The 22,044-nt window shown below is 44.0% G+C and overlaps 1 protein-coding gene across 1 annotated transcript in view; it reads right to left on the reverse strand.

Annotated features, from left to right (window-relative positions):
* OTOGL (otogelin like) overlaps window positions 1-18,184 on the reverse strand; it is a 1,792,821-nt gene extending 1,774,637 nt beyond the window's left edge. Inside the window, exons 1-3 of the mRNA XM_069629328.1 lie at window positions 17,980-18,184; window positions 16,987-17,026; window positions 15,426-15,474 (exon numbers count right to left, since the gene is read on the reverse strand). Of these exons, the coding sequence (XP_069485429.1) occupies window positions 15,426-15,474; window positions 16,987-17,026; window positions 17,980-18,058 (168 nt within the window). The 5' untranslated portion in view covers window positions 18,059-18,184. The remainder of the gene's footprint in view (window positions 1-15,425; window positions 15,475-16,986; window positions 17,027-17,979) is intronic.
* Window positions 18,185-22,044: the final 3,860 nt, after the last annotated feature.

Genomic DNA, 22,044 nt, shown 5'->3' on the forward strand with positions numbered 1-22,044 from the left:
AAACGGGAAATAAATAACTAGCCATTTTAAACAGCTGAAAGTGTAGAAGTCTACAAATCTAGAGAACAGAGACCTCCCACTTGCCGTCTGTACTGAGATTCAAAAGTCCAAATGCAGTCCATGTAGCTACTATGTAAATATCAGGGAGGAAAGCTCCCCCTACTTCAGCCAAGGGGATAGACATGCCACTAGCGAATCTTCCATGAATCCCCAAGGAGGCTCGAGACCAGCCAGAGCAAAAGTCAAAGAGATGGCATTCTTGGCCCATTTACCCAAACTACAGGATAAAGATTTCTGATGCTTAAAGCCCACCGAAGTTTGCAAACAGGCCTCCTTCTCTGAGTCTGAAATAGGAAAGAAAGGTAGGGTGACCTGCTGCGCTGTCTGAAATGTACAGACAACTTTGGGAATAAGCCTGCACTAGTGTGCACAGTCATCCTATCTGGAAACACTGTACGATGAGGGGGATAGTACATCAAGGAACCCAGCTCCCTGATTTCTAGCTGTTGTAATAGCCACCAGGAAAATGTTCTAAGCGTAAGAAACTTAATAGCCTCGGCTTCAATTCATTCAAAGGGAGCATACCATAGGCAAGCGAAGACCAAAGGGAAGACCTGAAATGAGGACCTTGTCATTAAAGCTGGTCCGGCCAGTGAGAAACCCTTAAGAATTTCTTAACAAAAACACTAATCAACTCAGAATTAATAGCAAACTATGAAGAAGAAGAGTAGACACAGATAGACCGTTGCAGAGTCATTATTGAGGATCTGAAGAACCTGAAGGGCTTCTTGATTTAAAGTCCTCCGCTTCTTATCAATGCACCATTTTTGTGAGGTTTTAAACTAATGATTGTAAGAGTTATTAGTAGATGTACGATGAGAGACCTCTACAACCTTGGCCAAACGACTAGAAATCCTACCCTTTGAAGCCTGCTCTTTATTTCCGCACCAACAGCTTCAGATGCCAGAATAAAATGGTGAAAATGACCAGACTCCTCACAGGACTAGGTGAAAGAGAAATAATCCTCCTTGCATTGATGGACACCAGTGTTAGTAAAGGAACGCAACCCATCTAAGATCAAATGTGGGCCATCACTATCAGTAGCTTTTCTTCCCTCTGAAACTGAGTTAGGCATCTAGAGAGTGTTTGAGGGGAGGGATCACACACAAGAGCCTTTGAGTCAATGGAGGCAACATAGCACCCACTCTTCAGGCTGCAGCTGCTGGGAGACAAAACTCCCGAGAGAATCAATTGATCTACTCTCCTGTTGTTTATACCTATGATGTGAAGTACAGACAGATACAGCAGGCGACAATACTCCACTCAAGTTATCTTTACTGACAGACATACAAGAGACTGAGAGTCAGTGCCTACCTGCTTGTTCAAATAGGCATTGGTCACGTTATAGCCCAATCTTATCAGCACCACCTGTCCTAGGATGGAATGTGACCATTCAGTCAGTACAGATCCTCCATTTATTTTCAATTGTAAGAGTGGACCAGTCCCATCTATGGCCAGACAACTTGTACCGGGAGCGATTCCAGAGTGAACACCCTGCTATCTGTGGTAATTATTAGAGGAACTGTGAGTCGGAGCAGTACTCCCTTGTCAGGTTCTGAGGGAGCAATCACCATTGTAAGTCTGTCTTGATCCTGGACAAGACTAGGGCCAATTCTAACCTCAGAGACGCTGGGTCCCAGTGATGGAGCGGATGACAAGTGAGGAAGGCCAGGAGAAGATCTGACCATGTCACAATGTGGAAACTGTAGAAGTACAGGAAACAAAACTCAATATTCATAGAAACATAAGACACCCAGCCCTCACAGTAGCATAGCAAACAATGGTAGATACTTGGAAATCAGGACCATATTCCCAGCTCTCAAAGCCATTCTCCTGATGAATTGTAGCTTTATAGCACACTGGGCAGTCGATCCAGAAGGATGGCATGACAAAGCAAAAAATTGGACAAGCATTGTAAGATTTCTCTTGACAATTGTTTTAGAAAACTGTTTCTGATTTTAATTTGGCTGAGTAAAGTTGGAGCTATTATAAGAAGAAAAACAAAACCAGAAAAACAAAACCTTGCAAACAATGGCAAATGCAGTCCCAGGCTGCCAGTAAACGGTGCCAGTTAGCATTCGTTGTTCAATATATATAATTCCATTAAATGCTTTATGTAATGGAAGAAACGAGGAAAGCCAACCATTCCTATATCCAATGGCTGGACACCTCCCCTGTCCTCTCTCACTCTTGTCAGCTTTTCGGGAGGCAACCAAACATCCCCACCCATGCCCACTATAAAGTCCTAATTCCAGGCCTGTGACTAGGGCTGGACAAACCGGGTAATATTTGTGGCATAGTTGGAGGCAAGGGGCACAGCAGGCAGCCTATTAATCTCCTCACTGGGAGTGAATGGAGCTACCATCGTTTGGCACTACACGAACAGAGGCAGGGGACAAAGGCCTGCCCTGCACTTATCCATGTACCTCCAACAGTTAAGCCAATGGTTAATATGCTACTCACAGGTTTTTTAAGAAAGCTAACACCTCCCAAATTAGCATCTCTTTGTAAAACTAAGGATGCGTAAACAGTGTGATACAGGTTTGGGCGGTCATGGTAAACTAGACGTGCTCTTTTGTTGTTGTTGCTGGCAGATATAGGCTGCAGGAGTAGGCGGTTGTGAGGTCAGACGTGGGAGGCCAAAGTAAATGGCCAAACAAAGGTATAATATGAGGAAGGGAGGAACTGACATTCATTTATGTTCTTTTATCAGGTGACTTGGCTAATTTTCTTGTTTAAGAGATGTTTTAGGGCAATCAAATGAGTGATTCCGTGTGTTAACAATTGCATCCCTGAGGAAGGGGGGAGGATCTGTGATGCAGCAGTGCCTTTAAGGCACCATATGATGTGCAGTTCTTTATGACATAAATTATGCTGTTGGGAGGGAAAACTCTTGTTCAGTTGTGAACTATTGCTCCAAACATGGAATTACTGCATGATCTGTATGTATCATATAAGTTTGAGTGTTTGTTATTTTCCCTTTTAATTTTAGTGGACATTGATAGGGTAATCCCAACCTCTGGACTTTGTAAAATACTCGAGTGCATTGGGTAAAGGCCGCCCAGCTACCATCTTTGAAACTAGCCGGTCTGTGCCAGTTGAATGAGTTTAGCCTTATTCCCCATTCGAATTGCATTTGCGGGTGGTGGTTCGATGCCCCTCACCTGAGGAGGTGGACTCCAGATGTAATTAGATTGAGGCTCTTAATCCGGGCGGGAACATCATGTGACTGATTGTATTAAACTAGAGCTAGTAGAAGGACTTATAAGGGATAGACAGATGTCTATTGTTGTGTTACTGCGCTGGACAGGTCAAACTGAAATTATCTGTTCTGAAGGTGGTCTGACCAGGGAGATGATATAAATTCAGGCGAGTTGGAGGGCGGGATGGGCTGACTCGGGTGGTTGGGCGTGGTGGGATGTTGTCCATTTGTTGACTTGCAAGTCTGAATAAATGGAACCTGATTTGTTAATTCTGTACCAGGCTTCTTAGTCTTTTTTTCTTTACTTCGGCACATGTAATCTGAAAACGAATGGGTTTCTTTTGAAAATTGTTTTGTGATATGTTGATCCAGTTCTGACAAAAGACTACAACTCCGAGAATGCATTGATCTGCTACACAAAAGGCCAGGACTGAAAACACGTGCTTGGATGACATGGAGACACTGTGCCAAACTATACTCTTTACTGGGAGACAAAAACAAGTATAAGTAAGTCGGGAAAAAAGCAGTATTGTGTTTATTGTTGGCTGAAGTAGGGGCTCCACACGATTGACTGTGTATGTAGTTTTATTTAAGTATCTTTTGCATTAAGCCCACTAGCAGTGCAGCGTCCATCCTTGCAGCTCCCCCTCTCTCTCTCTTAACCGCCGCCCCCTCGCATTCCAGATCTTCCACTAACAAAACCTTCCATGCTGCACATCACGGAACACCAACAAGCTACCAGCACTCTACACATCTCCTTCCCGTTAACCTAAGGCAAAATATTTGAATCTTACAGGAGGGTTCTCAGACCTGAGCGACTTGCCACTTTGAACAGCCATCACACCATCCCCTGGTCACCCACACCTTGATCTTCTGTTATCTCATAGTTAGCCTCTCTCCCATTCCCTCTCACAACTCTGTTCATATTACAGATACTTCCATCTTCTGTCGTCCCCGAGTTGTGGAAAGTGCTCTCTATTTTACACAGTCAGGACCACCACATGGGTCCTTGCCTTAAAGGACCAGGTAACTTGGCCCTGACAAAATCACCCCTTTGCGCTATACCTTTCTTGACAGACATCCTCACATCATACCATCCTCATCTGCAAATTGAAGTAACAGGCTTGACACGATCGACTTTGTAGGTCGGTTTATTTAAGTATCTTTTGCATTAAGCCCAAGCACAGCGTCAATCCTTGTGGCTCCCCTTCCCTCTCTCAACCGCCATACCCTCGCATTTCAGATGTTCCACTCACACAACCTTCCATGCTGCACATGACGGAACACCAACGAGCTACCAGCGCGCTACACTAGTCTCGGGAGGATAGCTCAGCGGCAATGTGCTCGCCTTGGAAGCAAGACGACACGGAGCAACACAGGTTAGATCCCCAGGTCCGCGCTTAGAAACCTCTGGGTATTAAGTGCGTTATAAATAATTAATCATATATACACTGGCCTTTACATTTTAGCAAGGGGCCAGGAGTTGGAAAACGGAAGTGTGAACGTTCAGGGGATTGGCCAGACGATTACTTCCTTTGTTTGGTTGTTTGTTTGCTTTATTTCAGGTGAAAACATGTATGTAGAAAGATAGAAAACAATTATTGTAGCAACAATAAATGACAAAGCATGTGTGTAGTGAAAGGATTTTCTTTAGTGCTACTGTAGGTATTGAAATCATATGCCCATGTACATTCCCAATTTGGCAACTGTTACAATTGCCTGTCCAAGTTAATAAGATTTGATAGGTATCGGCAGGATATGTTAACATACAACCTATTACTGGAATTATCATACAGTAATTAACTTCCATCATTGCCAGGTATTCACACAAATGGCCAGCTTTTGCCATCAGACAACAGCAGGTAGCACAATTTACTAGGCATCTCAATACGTTGGCATTGTACTTGGATCATATCATTGAAATTTGGTAATTTCTATAAAGATTAGTGTAGATGGACCACATCTAAGCCCTGTATTAATGTGCATTAGTATTACCCACAGCTGGTACCCGATTAGTCGCCCTCAGAATGAAGAAGGGCCTAGTCAGTGCCACCAGGGGTTCAAACCTGTTGCATGGCACTGTCCCATTCCCAAAACATGAGCTATCCATCCAGCATGCAACTATTTGCCAGAAGTTAACATTATATTCCCAGGACTCACACCATTAGGCAGTTATTGCCATCACATGCCTAAGTATTCATGCTATTTTCTAGATATTGCAATCATGTACTCGAGTACTTTCATCATACACCAGGTTTTCCCTTTAGATGCTCATGCACTAAGACTATTTAGCAGGTATTGTTATACTTTGTCTAGGTCCAGATCATACGGCCATGGCACTAAATGTGCACTCGCCACTGGCCATTGGCTAGTGATATTTGATTCTTGGTAAGAAATGGTGTGCTGTGTGTATGTATAGAAGTAACTTTGGGGAGTAACTTTGTTACGGCAGGCTAGTAGCTTGAAACTTACATTGTTGCCCCTTGTTGAGGTAACATTTCTTCTTCGCCTCATAGCTTACATACTTCTTTGGTCTTCACCTATAGCACTTTGAAGTAACTTCAAAGTACTCTTTGTAACCTAACCTTACTTAATGTAGCTTACAACTGCCTCCTTTTTCACCACTGCCTGACTCTTGCCATATCTTTTACATCCATCTTCCAATCTTCCACCGGAACATTTGAAATGGTCTCTGAGCGCTGTGTTCGCCAACTAAAGAGGGTTATTGGCTATTGCTACGCTTTCGATTGAGACAAAATTGCGCTTAACAGCAGCAATGGACGCTTTTGCAGCATTATCATATAGCCGAGTAGCTTTCATTTAGACAACAAACAAAAAGATACGATAGAACATGAATTCCTGCATAAAATATTGCTGTATAGTTTGTCTACCTATTCATGTTAAGTACAAGACTATAAAACAGTATTTCAATTGCAATGATTTAATGATTTTGTAGAGGAAATGCATTGTGTGGTAGCAGTAGAAGAGCAACTTGAGGCATTTGGAGGGGGAATATATTCGGGTGTTTCTCCCTGGGTGCACTGTTGCCTAAAAGCTGCCCTGACTCAATCAATGTATTCGCCACACTGCGATGGTCTACTGGAAGAACTGCAAGAGAAATGTGCACCTTTCAGCACTACATTTGCCACAATGCACGATTAGTACTGCTCTACCTGAAACCTTTGATTAGGAATACGCACTTTAGAAACTTTCTGGGGCAGTGATGCTGGGTACCATGCAGTAAAATAAATACATTTCCAACAATGCACTGTACTGGTCCACTGGAAGGCCTAGAACCTGGTTGGGCACTTTTCAGCTCAGTGAGAAGGAACACCCTGGAAATCTGGTTTTGACATGAGATGGGGAACATCTGAAGGCCCCTTTCTCTTTGGCTCCCCAGGGGGAATTTCTGTTTCTGCCTAGATTGTAGCTCTAGACAACTTGCTTAGGCCGACTTTACAGGCCAAAACTGCTCAAAAGTGCCTAAAAGACCCAGTAGGAAACAGTGAAATATGCAAGATGCATTAAAGAGATTTGGAACATGTTGCATGTAGGTAGTCTCTGTACTCAGGCAGAGTGAATGCTGGCATGTGCACTACTTTATAATGAGGTGTTTCTTTCACTTCCTTTCCTTTCACTGGCAATTTTTTCACGTGCCCCCTTGCCTCCTTCTCACATTTGCTCACCCTCAATATTATCGGGCACCCTAGATCATTGTAAGTTAACTTTCACCCTCGCCTTGCACACCCTGCCTGCAGCACTCCAGTAGTATTTTTCAGTCCAGAATCTGTCATAGAGCAAAATAGCTACGTGTGCAAATACCTACATACCCAAATGATTTGCAATAAACGTTGGGTAGATTGGCAGAGAACATTGGAGAGATTTCCTAGGAACATTTCAGCAAACTTTATAAAGATTTTCAAGTCATGTCATTGAGATGTATGAGGTAGCACAGGGAGAACGAGGAACAGTGAAGTTAGAATGGGCTTCAGATCCCAGAGTATGAGGGGGATGAGTAGGAGGAGTAGCTAACTCCGTCCAATCGGCCAGGAAGGGGGCAGAGCTCTGCAATGGATTGACCTGCAGACAAGAAGAAGGGATTTAAAGCGGGAGCGAATCTACAACGGAAGCCACCTTACATGCAGACGGGTGGGTGAGAACAGATGGAGTTTAATGAAGATGCGGCTGGCAAAGTTCTTATCAATAGGAGTAAAAGAGTATAGATGATATATCATAAAGAGGCTGAAGGAATAACCCAGCCTGCTGAGGACTAGGATGAGCACAGAGGCAGTTGGTACGACTGCCCATCAGGTTAAATATGGCAGCTGTTGCCGTTTCAGGCTGCTGTCAAAGAGAACTCCCAAGTTGTGAGCTTTAGGGGACGGGGTGTGGATTTCCGAGAGAAAGGATAGAGAGCAATGGCTGGTTAGATGAGGCACTATCAAGTAGTTTATTGCAGAGGAGCAGTGGGTAATGCTGGAAGATAACTCATGGGCGAAGAAGGCAAAGAAAAAGAAGACATGTGTTATCGGCAAAGGAGTGATAGGAGAGACCAAAGGATGAGATTACTTTGCCAACTCAGTGTAGAGAGTGAATGAGAGGAGACCAAGGATAGGCCCTTGAGGGACCCCTGCAGGAAAAGGAATGGCAGAGGAAGTACCAGAATTCAAGAAGATATAGTTGGGCTTTCCAGCCAGGTAAACAGCAATGCACGCAAGGTCAGTGCCCTGGAAGCCGAAGTTAGAGAGAGTTGTGAGGAGAGATAAGTCCCCAGTGGAATCAAACAGCAGTGAGATCAAGTAGCTGAGCATAGAGAAGGGACAAGCAGCTATATGGAAGTTTGATACATGGGTGTAGGTATCTGCTGCTTCTGGGGAGGGATGAATGCAGAACCCAGACTGCGGTTGGTCACTGAGTCCATGTGCTTCTAGGTAGGTGGTGATACGGTTGAACACCCTGCCAGCCAAGCAATTGGAATAGTCAGGGTTTGGGAATGGTTTAGCCCTACTTGATTGAAAATGTTTGACCTTTGTTAGGAAGAATTCTCATAAATGGGCTAATTTCCTTCACCTCATAGACCCCCAGCAACTTTGCTGGATTTTGAGCACTTGATTTTTTTTTTCCTGGAAAGAGTGTGAGCCTCTTTTTCCCACTCTTTCATGTATTTTGATGTGTGGTTTACATTTGTGTTCTTTGACTTTGGAGTTTTAAGAGAACTTCATAGGCATCTTTTCATGTGTGTTACACAGCACCCTCAGTGCAGTTACAGACTTCCAAAAGGTTTAAATACCTTCTCTGGGATAAAATACTTTTTCCCAGAGAATATAAAGTGAAATTGACTTTAAGTCTTTCCAAATTCCTAGACCCAGAACACACCATCATACAATGGAGTGTTGGAGGGGTTACATAGTATCCCCTGTGTCTAAATACTCATGTAGCAGTCAAATGCTACCCTTTCCTATTGAAAAGGCTGGTGGCAGTAGTTTTACAATGAACTACCATGATTTTTCCCGACCGTGAACACCGGTAGCTAAAAATCACGGGAGCCATGTTTTTCAAGATGGCGCCTTAAACCCCTTTGTTGAAACGGGTCCCGGTCTTCTTTTTTTGCCGTTTCTTTTTGGAAAGGTCCATCTAGTGTTTGTCTCTGCGCACCAAACCAGGTTTGATCCCTTTGATCGTTTGACTTTGGCAGGTTTCAGGACTGAAGACCGTGTCTGGCGTCTGAGTGTCTGGGCCGGGCAGGAAGTGAGGGAGGTGTCCAAAACTCCCTGTGCTTAGACTCCAAGGAGACCCAAATGCACTCTGGTGTCATTGGCTGGATGACTGTCCGGCAAGGACAGCCACCCTGCTGGGTAAGTGACAGCTAGGCTGGAATGAATGGGAGGAAAATGTTTAAAAGGCGAGTCTCTAAGACTGGAAAGCAGAGTCGACCAGTGGAACAAAAGAACCGAAGACGAGCTGGAAGAGGATGGCTGCTGCAACTCCTGGACCGTTAGTTTGCCCAATGAAGCCATGCTGCAGGTCCAAATTGCCAAACTCCATTTGACAGAGAAGCTCCTTCAAGGACGGCTTCTTCCTTTGAGTTGGTGGGACCAATCAACTCATAAGACACCTTGATACCATTCTCAAGGGTGGTTAGGATTAACCAGGGAGAGGGACAGCAGCTTGTGTTCTTGAATCTACAGCTACTGGAACTGAAGTGACTCCATTTTGTTTGCTTTCTTCGACGATCCCGTGCAGTGTAGGAGTCCCCCAACGTCCTCCCTCTCAGGGACGTCATTTCACCAAAAAGCCAGGGGTAGCGGAAGTGACATCACACGACCCTTGACCCTCTGATGACATCACAAGAAGTGATGTCATTTGACCCCACCCCGAAGTGATATCGTGGGAAGCGATGGAACACGACCTTTAACCCGTTGCCAAACAGGAAGTGACATCCCAGCATTGTACATTACGAAAAATATGGTTACGATATCTCTATAATGTGATGTACATCTCATGCAAGAATGGATCGCCATATGTAGCGTTAAGATCAGTGTGTATAGGCCCATATTACCAAATCCATGACCAAATGATAATGATGTGTTATTATACAGCACTTACGCTTAAGCGCTTTATATAGAAATAATATACACCCAATATCACCCAACCTGTCTTGGTACTCATTTATCGACCTCAGAAGGATGAAAGGCTGAGTTGAGGCGTTTAAGAACATACTAAATCAGTGACTCACCCCTTGAAGTGTGCCTGAAATAAACATTTAATGAGTCTAGCAATTATTGTACAGAATTCCAGAAAGACACATTATTTGGTTTCCTATTCTTTCTTATTTATGGTCGGTGCTGAAAGTGTTAGACTTGTGGCACTCCTGTTCTTATTTTTCTTATTTTTTTTTTTAAGGGTCCTAAAGGTCTTAACATGAGAGCCAGCCACTCCAGGACCTTGCATTACAAAAAACGGAAGAAAAAATAAATAAATAAAAAACGATTTTTTTCTTTTACAGAGGTCGCAAGGGAGACCACAGAGGTCGCAAGGGAGACCTCAGAGGTCGCAGTTGCGACCTCTGGCGACCCCCAAATGACGTCCCTGCTCCCTCTTGTCCCCACGACTGAGGCTCAGGAACAGCGAGATCTGCAGGACCTGCCAGGAACCACGACTTCAACAGCATTTGTTTCTTCATAGAAAAGGTACTGTGCCAACCCGATTGAGATAATGCCACTCTCGCGGTGAAAGTTTGTAAAACTTTCCCAACTTACAGGCGTAATCAGCTTGTGACCCATCATATGATCCTTTTTCGCCTAAACTACTTCTAAGAACTTTTGCAAAGACTTTACCCTTTGATACCAGACTGCTCTATCCTATCTATAACACTAGCCATTGACTTTGGCCTGGCCCATTGACTTGAATTGAACTCCTCTGGTGAACTGAAATTATTTGCACTGTCTAAAAAGTATATGTGATCTATTCCACTTACTTTTGTCCTTTTTCCTCACTGCTAAGTAATTTGACTGTCATTTTGCTCCTATTTCAGGGGAGCTCAAACTGCCCCAAAAGCTTACAGTTTAGTATTGGAGTGTATTTGTTTATATTAATAATTTGTCTATTCTAGTGAAATGTTTTCTAAATGATTGTGTAATAAATTACTAAGTGTTTTTACCACAAAACCTTGAGTATAAGTGTTTACTTGAACCAATGTGATTGAAAGTCCTCTGTGTAACTACTTGTACTGCTCACATTCACTCTTGAGATAAGCCTGGCTGCTCAGCTCGCTACCAAAAACTGTGTGGTACAGACTTAAACCAAAGGTTGGTTTGGCTAACACCTTTAGTCCTGATTGTGTGTAGTGGTCCCAGAGGGTACTGCCTGCATTTCTGCCTAACAACCTTTTCCAATTTAACTGAATTTCTTTTGGTCGTTTTTTGCTCTAAAATGTGAGAGAGATCCCTTGCATCTTATCCCCACTTCCCTCACCTTAACATATTCCCTTACCCCACCCCATATATATATATATATATATAAATTAAATTTGACCAACATTCTCCTAATAAAAGGTCAAATTGTTTCGATCAAGTATGCTAATACCCTTGGTAATACCAGCAGGTTCACTCTGCACTTCTCTATTCAAGATTATTAGTTCACATGCCATAAACCTCAGTGTAGGGGCGTTCGGTCAGGCAGAAGTACAAACTTGGCACCCTGGTAATTTGCAGCTGTCAAAACACGCTATATAAAGTATCGGACTTTGCATTATTTGAAAGCTTTCAAAGAGATGACAACCTTGAGAAGAGAACTGCAGAGTGGAATTGCTGATTGCCAGCAGCTATGACACGACACTACATTGAGTAACTGACTTTGCATTATTTCAAAGATCAAACGGTATGATGAACTGGAACAAAATAAATTTTTTGTTCACAAAATTGGTGTTATTTTACGAGACGAAGACTGGCTAATACAGCCAATGTGAGTATTGTGTGGCTTGAGAAAACGTCTGTGCATGAAACACGTTGGCACCGTTGTGGTTTGCCTTAGGATAGATTTGCCTTATGTATGTTTTATCATCAGCCCCTTTCTTTGTCCACTCACTGTGGAGGTACTTCTTCTGCTTGCCCTGCTTTAGTTACTGCTAATTGGTTTCATGCCTGTGTTATCGAATTCATATCAAAGGCCATTTTAATTGAGATACTACTGTTCTTTTCCTCTGCATAATGAATAATATACATTTCGCACTCGGGTGCAACCATTGCGTGGCGCTGCCTCCCTTGGCCCAATTAGGCACTTTTGAGCAGTTTTGGCCTGTAAAGCCGGCCTAAGCAATTTGTCTAGAGCCACAATCTAGGCAGAAAAAGAAATTCCCCCAGGGGAGCCAAAGAGAAAGGGGCCATCAGATGTTCCCCATGTCATGTCAATGACAGTTAAAACCACAAGTCTCGCTTGAGGATTACAAGTCACACCATGGTCTCAGAAAATGTAATAATGCATTATTTTGTATTTAGCGCTTAAATAACCTATTATACAAATAATAACAGATGGCACTATAACTCAACAGGGTTAAAAAGTCTATATAGACGGCACTAAAACCTAAGAGAATCAAATGTCTGCCGTAGCCAGATTAGCGTTGCACCACGCTGTCGTGCTAAAACACTCGTGTTGTTAGGCCGTTCTGAAAGTCTCTGAAAGGTGCAGAGACGTTAGCACATAAGAATCCTCCTTCACATATTGTCTTCAAAAAGTGTATAATGCACGTCTACGCGTCCGTGTTATTTGAGAATATTTCACATAGTTCCTGGAATTAAATAAAACCAAAACTACAACAGTAATACCCCCTAAACCGAGAACATGTCTGAAACAATATATTGTTTGGACCTCTGCTAGTCCTTTCATCCAGGTTAAATGAGGTCACAGACACAGTACACAGGGAGAGCTGCATTTGCTAGTGCTCATTCTATCACTTCCGGTGCAATGCAAGAATTATAGAGCAGGTCCCACCTCATTAGTCATGGCAACATGAGGGACCACACCAGAACAGAGATATACTACCTGCACAGAAGTACTGTATGCAGATTCAGTGAAATACCTCATTATTCTTTATTTAACCATTGCCATCATCATCTTAATGATGGCAATTGAGCATGTCCAATAGTGGGTTATGTCCCTGCTGTACAATCTTTTGTAATGTAGATTAGGGTCATTAACGACTCTTCTCTGCATTGCACTAAATTACAAATGGGGGAAGAAGGTGGGCATGAGAGATGCCAACATTTGACCCCCTTTTGTGGCCCCATGCTGATGTTTTCCTTCTGTAGTCAACAGAAGTGCTTGCACTTACTTTCACTACGTAAACAGTACTTTAAGTCTTTCGGGGGACCCTTCAGAATATATAACTCTACCTCTTGGATGGAAGTAGAAACTGGAGGTGTTTTCTAGTGGTATTGCACCTTGCAGGTGCCATTTCTTTGGAATACCGTTGGCGGCAAATATCTCATAACCTGTAATGCAGTCGAGTTTCTGTAATACTGCACGTTTTTCCATTAGCACCTCATCAGTAATGCGGCCCAAAGTGTGCAGATGTTATGTTAACCTCCACTTATTCCCAAAGGGTTGTTCCCTCATTTTCAAGGGGTGGTCCAAAGGCATGTCCACTTTACAGAAGCATGCAAACTGTGCAGAAGACCTGGGTTAGCACACATTTAGAACCTCTTCAGGGGACACTTTGGGGAGGTCATATAGCATTAGCGGAACAAGTCACTGGCTTGGAAGGGCTAAAGCACTCCCAAATTGAGGAAGTTGAAGTCAGAAAGCAGCCCTCTGCTGTGATGCTCAGGTCCTGCCCCGATGGGAATGAAGATGGCCTCAGCTGCCATTGGAGGTCATTAAAAGGGCCAGCCATTTTAAATGGCGAAGGACAAGGAGGCAATTGTTGGGTGGAACCGGCAGTAGCCGGTTTGTGCAAGGTTGGGCAAGGCCAAACAAAGTCAACAGCCAGACTGCCAAAAGCAAATTTCCTAACCTGTGATCCAGGTAAGTTGATTCGAATATGGACGACTGCCCATGTTAAAGGGTGCTACAGCAGGAGACTGTCAAGTGTGTTACCTGTGACAGCCGTGAGTGTTTAAGCTTCGACAATCATTAACTGGCAGCAGCATCAAACGGTGGCAGTTGGTTGAAGCCTGACCTTCCCCTATCAATATACCCCCAGGATGAAGCCAAAGACTTAATAGCTCAGCTTTTACTTGGCTCGCGCCTCCCGATGATTAGCACCTCTTTGTGAAACTAAATATCCTCTGAATTGGAGTGAAAGATGGTTCTAATGGGGCAAAGGAAGGTAAAATAGAGATTCAGTTCTTGGTCTGTGAGGAGGGGGGACGGGGTAGACAGTGCAATGGGCTAAAGTCCCTTCTTCATTTATCTATAGGTAAGCTGCAGGGTACACCTCCAGTGCCTGATAAAATACTGATACATGTTTGCTTGCTATGCAGAGAGCTAAAGTCGCCCCAAATCACTACAAGAAGGTGCCCTGTTTGAGTCAAAGCATGACCCTGTGCTTCACTTTTGTTCCTCAAAATGTTCAAGACAGTTGGGAGCAGAGAGATAGCCTATGTATGAGGGTGCCACTGCCATAGTGCACAAGCAAAGGCACATGGTCAATGGCTGACCACTCAAGGGCCCAGCAGCAGCCAGCTATTGAAACTCTCCTCCACACCCACCCTCCCCCACTCACAAAGTCCTGAGACTGGCTCCACCCCTGTGGCATGCAAGGCCATACCAGGAGATCTTCGGGGCCCCTCACTCCATGGGGGTAGGATAGGCAGCCATGTGCACCGATTTTTCAGAGGGATCCTGCTGGTCCACAGCAGGGTGGGTATAGACTTGGACTGCATCCGCCTGCATGTGGGAACTCTGCACCCCTCCCCTAGAAAAGTCTGGATGTCTAAGTACGCTCGATAGAGTGGCAGGTTATATAAGGCAACCAAACACTTTGCATACTGCGTGGACGATTTACACTAAAGATTGGGGTTATGTAAAAGTGGCCTTCATGTTTCACGTTTTAAGGCTTCATGTACCAAAGCAAGTTGGAACTATAAACATTTTCACATATCAGAATGGTTTGGAAGTGGAAAGCCTGGGTCTGGAAATATGGTGCCCTATTGACCTTGAATAACATGGCCACCCTGTCCAAGGGCAGGGAGAATAGATCATTAGGATAGTAATTGAAATGTGAAGTGTTGGAGGCTGTACATAGAGATGTTTGACCCAAAGGATAGGACTAGCATAATAAATTACGGAAAGATAGAGAACCAATACAAATGTAACCAATCGTACACATTTTGTTTTGATATGAGCAGTAGCATAATGGCACCCACATGATGAAAGCCCCCCATTTACTCTGGAGCATTAACACTACAAATCTGAGCTTTGGTTACCATTCTCTCTGGAGAGCAAAAACATACATACATGCATGATGGCTATACCCTGCCCGCATGCCAGCCAGTGTGGTGAGAATTATTGGGTCCACGGGCAGTTGCGGGAGAGCAGCCCAGAAAGAGGGGCCGCTCTTCACAGCCTCCTCAGGCTTGCGTATTCCTCTTACAAAGGCTGCATTGTACACACAGGACCAACTTTCAGGGCTGACTTTTTACGGTCCCTCTGAGGTATAACCTACCTGTGCTGTTAGGAGATCTCTTTTCTGTCGAATCGCATTAAACCCGTTTCTGGAAGAAACAAAAAGCATCTTGTATAATCAAAGGTTCACGAGCAAGCTGAACAACCAGCTCCCTTTTTTATTTGCAGCACTTATCAAAGAGGTCTTTCTTGGGTTAACAACTTAAAAGGTAACGTGTCTTTTTGTAAGCTCGATTTACAAAATTCAAGGGAACTCACTGATCTCTGCCCTGGGCCTGAACTGTTCTGCTTGCTCCAGAGAGCCTAACTGTTTCCTGTACTTATAACAAAGATCACTTTTGTTGTTCAAACGGAGAAGTGGGGCACGAAACAAGTCATGGGGAGTTTCCGGAGGGTGCGAATCAGAGGGGTGTGATATATATGACTTTCAGCCCTTATCTTGTGGCTTCGAAGCCCTATAATGCTGTAATGTATACCCCTCTCCAGCACTCAATAGCGTTCATTGTAGGCCTTTTGAAATGATGCCTGTTGAGGTGGAATTCCCACCTGTGACCTGAGCAAGCCTCTGCAACAGGTGCACCCGTCTCTTGAGCTATCACACCAACAGTGACCATTATTAATCTGAAGTGCTGGGGGGTGTTCCTGATATAAGCCCCTTTGTTTAGACCCTTATTGGGGAAGCTGGCCTGCGCTGTGAAGCATGTTAATAAATGATGTGACTTCTCACAGCTGCCTGATGCCAGAGGAATGTATTCAACTCGAATGGTCTACCTTTTCGGGTGCATATATTGCGCATTGCACTGTTGTACAAATGCACTCGAACGACATACTGGTTGTACGTTTCTTGACATACTGGTTGTACGTTTCTTGACTCTGAATCAGAGAAACTCTCCCCGGTGATAATTTACAGGACCCTGCTTATGTGGGACCACCCTATTTGGGCATGCGTGATCGCGCTTAATACCCAAAGGTTTCTAAGTGCGGACCCGGGGAATCGAACCTGTGTTACTCCGTGTTGTCTTGCTTCCAATGCGAACACGTTGCCCCTGAGCTATACACCCAAGACTTGAACGCCACCGTTATTTGCACTTCTTTAGCTCGGAAAGCAGCTGCTTCTGTGAGCACAAAACGAGTCTCTGCCATCGGAGTTGTTATCCCGCTTACACACTTGAGCAACAGGAAGGTGATCTAGTCGGGGATTTGAAAAACGAAACATTCCCATGTTAATGAACCATATAGGTCATGCTGTACACTGGCAAGGGGGCCTCGCTGTGTGTGGTGGTCTCTGCCTGTTTGTGTAGATGTGCCAGGCCCCCCCACCCCCCCATGAAAAATCCACCCAACAAGTTGCCACATTCAGCGATTTAATTGCCTTCTGCGCAAAGACGTGTCTAGGGAGTACAGAGGCTGGGGGCGAGTTTCCTTTCCCCTCTCCTGCAAGAGACTCCAAACAGCTGTCCGTGCAGGGTGGGCAGACCGTTGCCACTGTCATCATGTTTAACAAAAATGGCACAAACACCACACTGCAATCATTGTACACAACTACACCCCAAGCCCCAATATTATTAAATTAGCCCCACAAACATAAAATGGCATCTCACCTTGGCGTACTCGGGGAAACGGATGCCTCGCAATTTGAACCTGTTTGACAAAAAATAGGACACAATAAACGATGTTTTTAATATTTCAGGAACATTTCCAACCAACACGAAATAGAAAACAGTTATTGATGCCGAATCAAAGATGTCACTAGTGAACAATACACTGTGTTCATAAAAATAAAGCCGGGCAAATCGTGCCTTCCATATAAACCGCCATAAGGAGTTCAATATAGGCTTCCTAACAGAAGCAAAGAGAGGAAATATGTCTATGTGTATGTTTCTTGATGTTTTTGCCTTTAGAGTTTTACACGGGGCTCGGCGCCTGTGCATTATGAAATTCTATGTTTCCATTTTTTTTCAAATGATCTGAAATCATTGGCAAGCTGGAAGCTGTCGACAAGCATAGACTATTATCACATAGGTTTCAGTAAAAAGGGACCTTGTTGCGCATTTTGTCGACCCCTCCCAGACATAAGGGTATCATTCAGAACATTGAGAAGAATGGTCATTATATTTTGGGGGTGCTCGGCGTCCGAATAGCAATTATTTATCCAAAAGACGAGACCCGTTTAATTGCAGAGGGAATCTTTTCAAAGCCCCCCTTGGACATGTTTAGACGGTCTGCTGCCTGTAATGTTTGAAGCACAAGAAAGATGTCTTTCGTTTAGGTCAAACGAAGGCATCACTTGAAATATGCTTCAACTGTTCACAAATATAAACATAAAAGAGTATTTATTTTAGTTTAAAATATTGAATAATTCGCCAGTGTGACAAAAAGGCGTCGTGTTTTTCCGCGTCAAGCGTAATTACAAAATATTACTATAGTGGATGATTGTACGAAAATCATAAATAAAGTTAAAAAAAGAACAAAACATTGTCTGTGTAAACATTAAGAAAAGTTACCAGTCCGACTGCACCCGGCCACACACGTGGGAAGTGCTAGTTCAAAAGAAAATCATTGAACTGCTACTGAAACCTAATCCAAAGTCTTACCTTTTAGGGAAAGCAGCAGCGAATGAATTATGAACACTCTCCAAGGTCTCATGAATTTGAGTTTTCCCACAATGTTCATTTCAGTGTAGCTTCTTAGCAGGAATTGCACCCAAATTAGTGGCCTTGCCTACGATGGCATCTCTGTGAGTCGGGCTGAGAGTGGGCATGGGTTGAGCTGCTGTGCCTTGCAGTGCGTGGGGAGGACTGGCGAAGCCTTGCACACCTGGGCTGCTTCTGAGGCTCTGGGAAAGCTGCGAGCGATTCCCTTGGCCAGCCTCCTCTCATTAGCAATGCATGATAGCCCCTGACCAGAGCCTGTATTAGTTACAGTCGCGCAGATCTGGGCTTGAAAAAAAGCCCCCTCCTCCCCCACCCACCCCGCCACAGAATAGGCCATCCTTTTATAACTTCTCGTATCATGACCTGAAAAGCAAAACTGCCATGTCACGATGCCTAAAGAGATTGCTCATCAATACATTCATCTTTTATGCGCGGCCTTCCCCGTCCCTCGTGTGGCAGTTAAATAAGGCAAGATTTTTTTTCACAGGGGGTTCTCACCGAAAAACGCTTTTGCATAGTGTTTGAAACACTTATTGTTCTGCCTCTGTGCCAACTCATCCTTTCGATTCAGAATTAGGGCACTCGGTTCGCAAGGCTGCATGCTGCCATATGGACATCAGGATGTTATGTCATTAAAACGACGGCTGCAGTTGGACGCACTGCATTCTATCACCTACAACGAAGTTCTGCCCCCTGGACTCTAGTACTAGGCATTGTTCGTTGTCATCTTATTACCAAGCATGCACATTTGCAGTGTTCATTTTTGCTGAGGTTATATAGTGAAATATAAGTCCCACAGGGAAGAGAAGCAATCTCATGACATTAGAAGTTTCCTAGCCGATTTCATCAAATTAATACAACGATCTTGTTCACCTATGATTTCGTTTTGGGCATACGTGCCCACAGAATCAAACTGATAACAGCACTGTGTTTACTTAGTAAAATATGGCTTTCATACTTTATGTTCCACTCTGGAGCTAATTCTATTATATCCCAAACAAAATCAGTGATAGTGTGAATTTGAATGCAGTGAACATAGAAATAGATACAGTGATTGGTGACCATAACAATTGACTTTCGAAAGGCACATATGAATAACCAAGTCAAGATTTTAGTATTAGAAATGAAGTTGAAAAAGTTACAAATGTACAATGTAAAAACTGTCGGGATCACTGCAAGGGAAAACATGGACAAAACACTGTAATGGAAAAAGAACAATTATAATTATTATAATCGACAACAGTCCTTAAGAATATTTTAGATTTACTACAACAAAACACATTGTGACTTTCTTAATTTACAAATCTTAATTCAGTTTGACAAGTGACAAGAAAAATGAGTGCTTTATGTAATGCCAGGGTGGACGGCAAGGTGCCAAACTATAGAATAAAAATTTTCCATAACAACTTACTAGAAAGTCTTAATTCTATTAAAGACATGGAGGCGAGCATTACACTTCTCTTTCTTTATTCCAAACATGTAAAGAAAGCTCAGCAGCAAGATATTTGTGTGTACCTAAGCATAATAAGTGAAATGCGTAAAAAAGGTATGTCAAAAAATATATAATGCAACACATTTAAACATATTGAACCATGTCCATTAGTCCTTGGGGAAGAGAAAACTCATTTTCCCAGGGGGCTTCCCTAAAGTTCAGTCAGAGTTCACCAACATGTGACCTTAGTCCTCCAATAGGAATGTAGGTCTCTTCATAAACAGTCCTGAATATGATGTAACTTCCTCTTTCAAGGCTGCAAACTTGACTGTCCATAACTTGGTAAGCAAATGTAAATATAGCCATCTCATAGCAGAAAACATAATCGAGCTGCGGGTTAGGCTTGTCTGTAGGCGCTGTCAAAAGATGGACAACATACTAGAATTACTTCATGCATATGACAACCCTAATTCCCTTCGTAGGGTGGGAGAGAAAACCTTGAATTATTCAGTAAGCATATACAAATTTTAAATCACCAATAATTCATAAAAATGAACATGATTACTATTAAGCGTGTTACACGCTGCTATTTCTTCTCTTCCCGGGTGGGATAATGCTCGCCTCTGTGCCTTTAATAGAATTAAGACTTTCTAGTAAGTTATTATGGAAAATCTATGTTCTATGTCAAGACCGGAGGCTCACATTATGCTTGTTTAAAGCTTACTTACCACAGTAGATGCCGGCTGATCTAGCGGTTTCAGGTAGAATTGCTTAAATATTTATACGCTTGCCCAGTCTGCCATCCTCATGATGTCCTCTAGGCGAACTCCAGCTTGAAAGGCTTTGGAAGCCATGGCTCCTCTCATGGAGTGGGTTCCGAAGTGCAGGGTATCTATCTCTGCTTGAGTTAGAGTCCAACGCACCCAGCGTGCTAAAGTTGGAGTGGAAACTGTCAATAGCTGCTCATTACAGGAGGTCCTAAGCGGTGCTGTCTTTTCTTCGTAAACCTTCAAGCATTTAACCAAGCAAAGCTTGGGTTGGTCTCTAAAAGCGGGGTAAGAAATAACCCTAGAGTTGCATTTTGTCCTCCTGTGTATATGAAATATAATGCCATCAGGAGAAAAGGCCCTGCCCACTAGATCGAGAGCTCTGATGTCAGAGACTCTCCTGCAAGAGACCAGCCAGAACAGGGTAGTAGGTTTGCCGGATAGGGCCGTACGGGATAACTCCTCATTATGCGGCCATGACAGAAAAAGATTCAATACTTTATTAACGTCCCAAAGTTTGTCGTAACGGGACAGAGGTGGGACTGTAAGTCTTATCCCCTTGAGTAATCTGCAAACGAGGTGGTGTTCTCCTACTGGGACTCCCTGCACGAGGTCATGTCCAGCAGAACTGGCTGAACGATAGGCGTTCACTGTCCTGTGGCCTCTTTCAACTAGAGAAGCTAGGAAATTGAGGATTTCCTCTACAGGTGCTGAAACTGGATGTAATCCTTTCCTTCGGCACCTGGTACTCCAGGTGCTCTAAGAGCTGGAATACCTTTTAAGGGTAGCAAGGGCCCAGCTTTCCTCGATGAGGCTGACCGCCATGCGTGACATGCCGGGGACTCTCCATCTTGACCTGAAATCCTCCAGGCCGCTAGGATCAGGATCCGCTGAGAAGAAGGGGGTGACGCTGCCCTGATGAACCTGGTAGGTGATCCGGAAACTGGGGTAGTGGGATTTGAGAATCCAAGGAAAGTTCCAGAAGAACTGGATACCAGGTCTGAGAGGTCCAGACCGGTGCTATGAGGACTAGGTCAGAGTACTCCTGACAGGTCTTCATCAGGGTCCTCACTATCATGGTGAATGGTGGAAAGGCATAAAGTATCCCTTGGGTCCATTGATGCAGAAACACGCCTGCAGCCGCTGATGCTGGATCCGGCTTCCAGCTGTAAAACACAGGTAGCTAGGTATTGAGTCTGGAAGCAAAAAGGTCTATGGACATAGGGCCCCAAGCTTCTTGGAGGCGGAGAAAGATTTCTCTGTCGAGCCTCCAGTTGCTGTAATCTGTGGAATGACGGGAGTACAGGTCCGCTACCACGTTTGTGAGGCCAGGGAGATATTCCGCTGTGACTGAAATTCGATGTTTCTAACAGAAATGCCAAAAATCCTTGGCTACTTCTGCTAGGGGCCTCGATTTGGTGCCACCTAGATGATTGATGTACCTTACCTTATCTTACTGCGGAAATGTTGTCCATTTTCAGCAAGATACAGCAACTTGCTCTGCCTCTGGCAAACAAGCATACTGCAAAAGAGCCCGCGAGGAGCTCTAGGCAGTTGATATGCAGGTCTAGCTCCTGAAGAGACCAGGTTCCTCCCGTGGTAACTGAGCCGCATCTCGCTCCCCAACCGGTGCGACTAGCATCTAACTCGATGATGATATCTGGGGCGGATCCGAAGATGGATCTGCCGTTCCAGGCTTCCATGTGAGTGAGCCACCAGTTGAGCTCTATTCTCACTTGAGGTGACAGTGTCAGGCGTTGGGAATAAGAAAGGCTGTGTCTTAAGTGCTGACCCTTCAATCTTTGT

Source organism: Ambystoma mexicanum, chromosome 12 (genome assembly GCF_040938575.1).
Source record: "Ambystoma mexicanum isolate Mex_15411 chromosome 12, UKY_AmexF1_1, whole genome shotgun sequence".
Lineage (NCBI taxonomy): Eukaryota > Metazoa > Chordata > Amphibia > Caudata > Ambystomatidae > Ambystoma > Ambystoma mexicanum.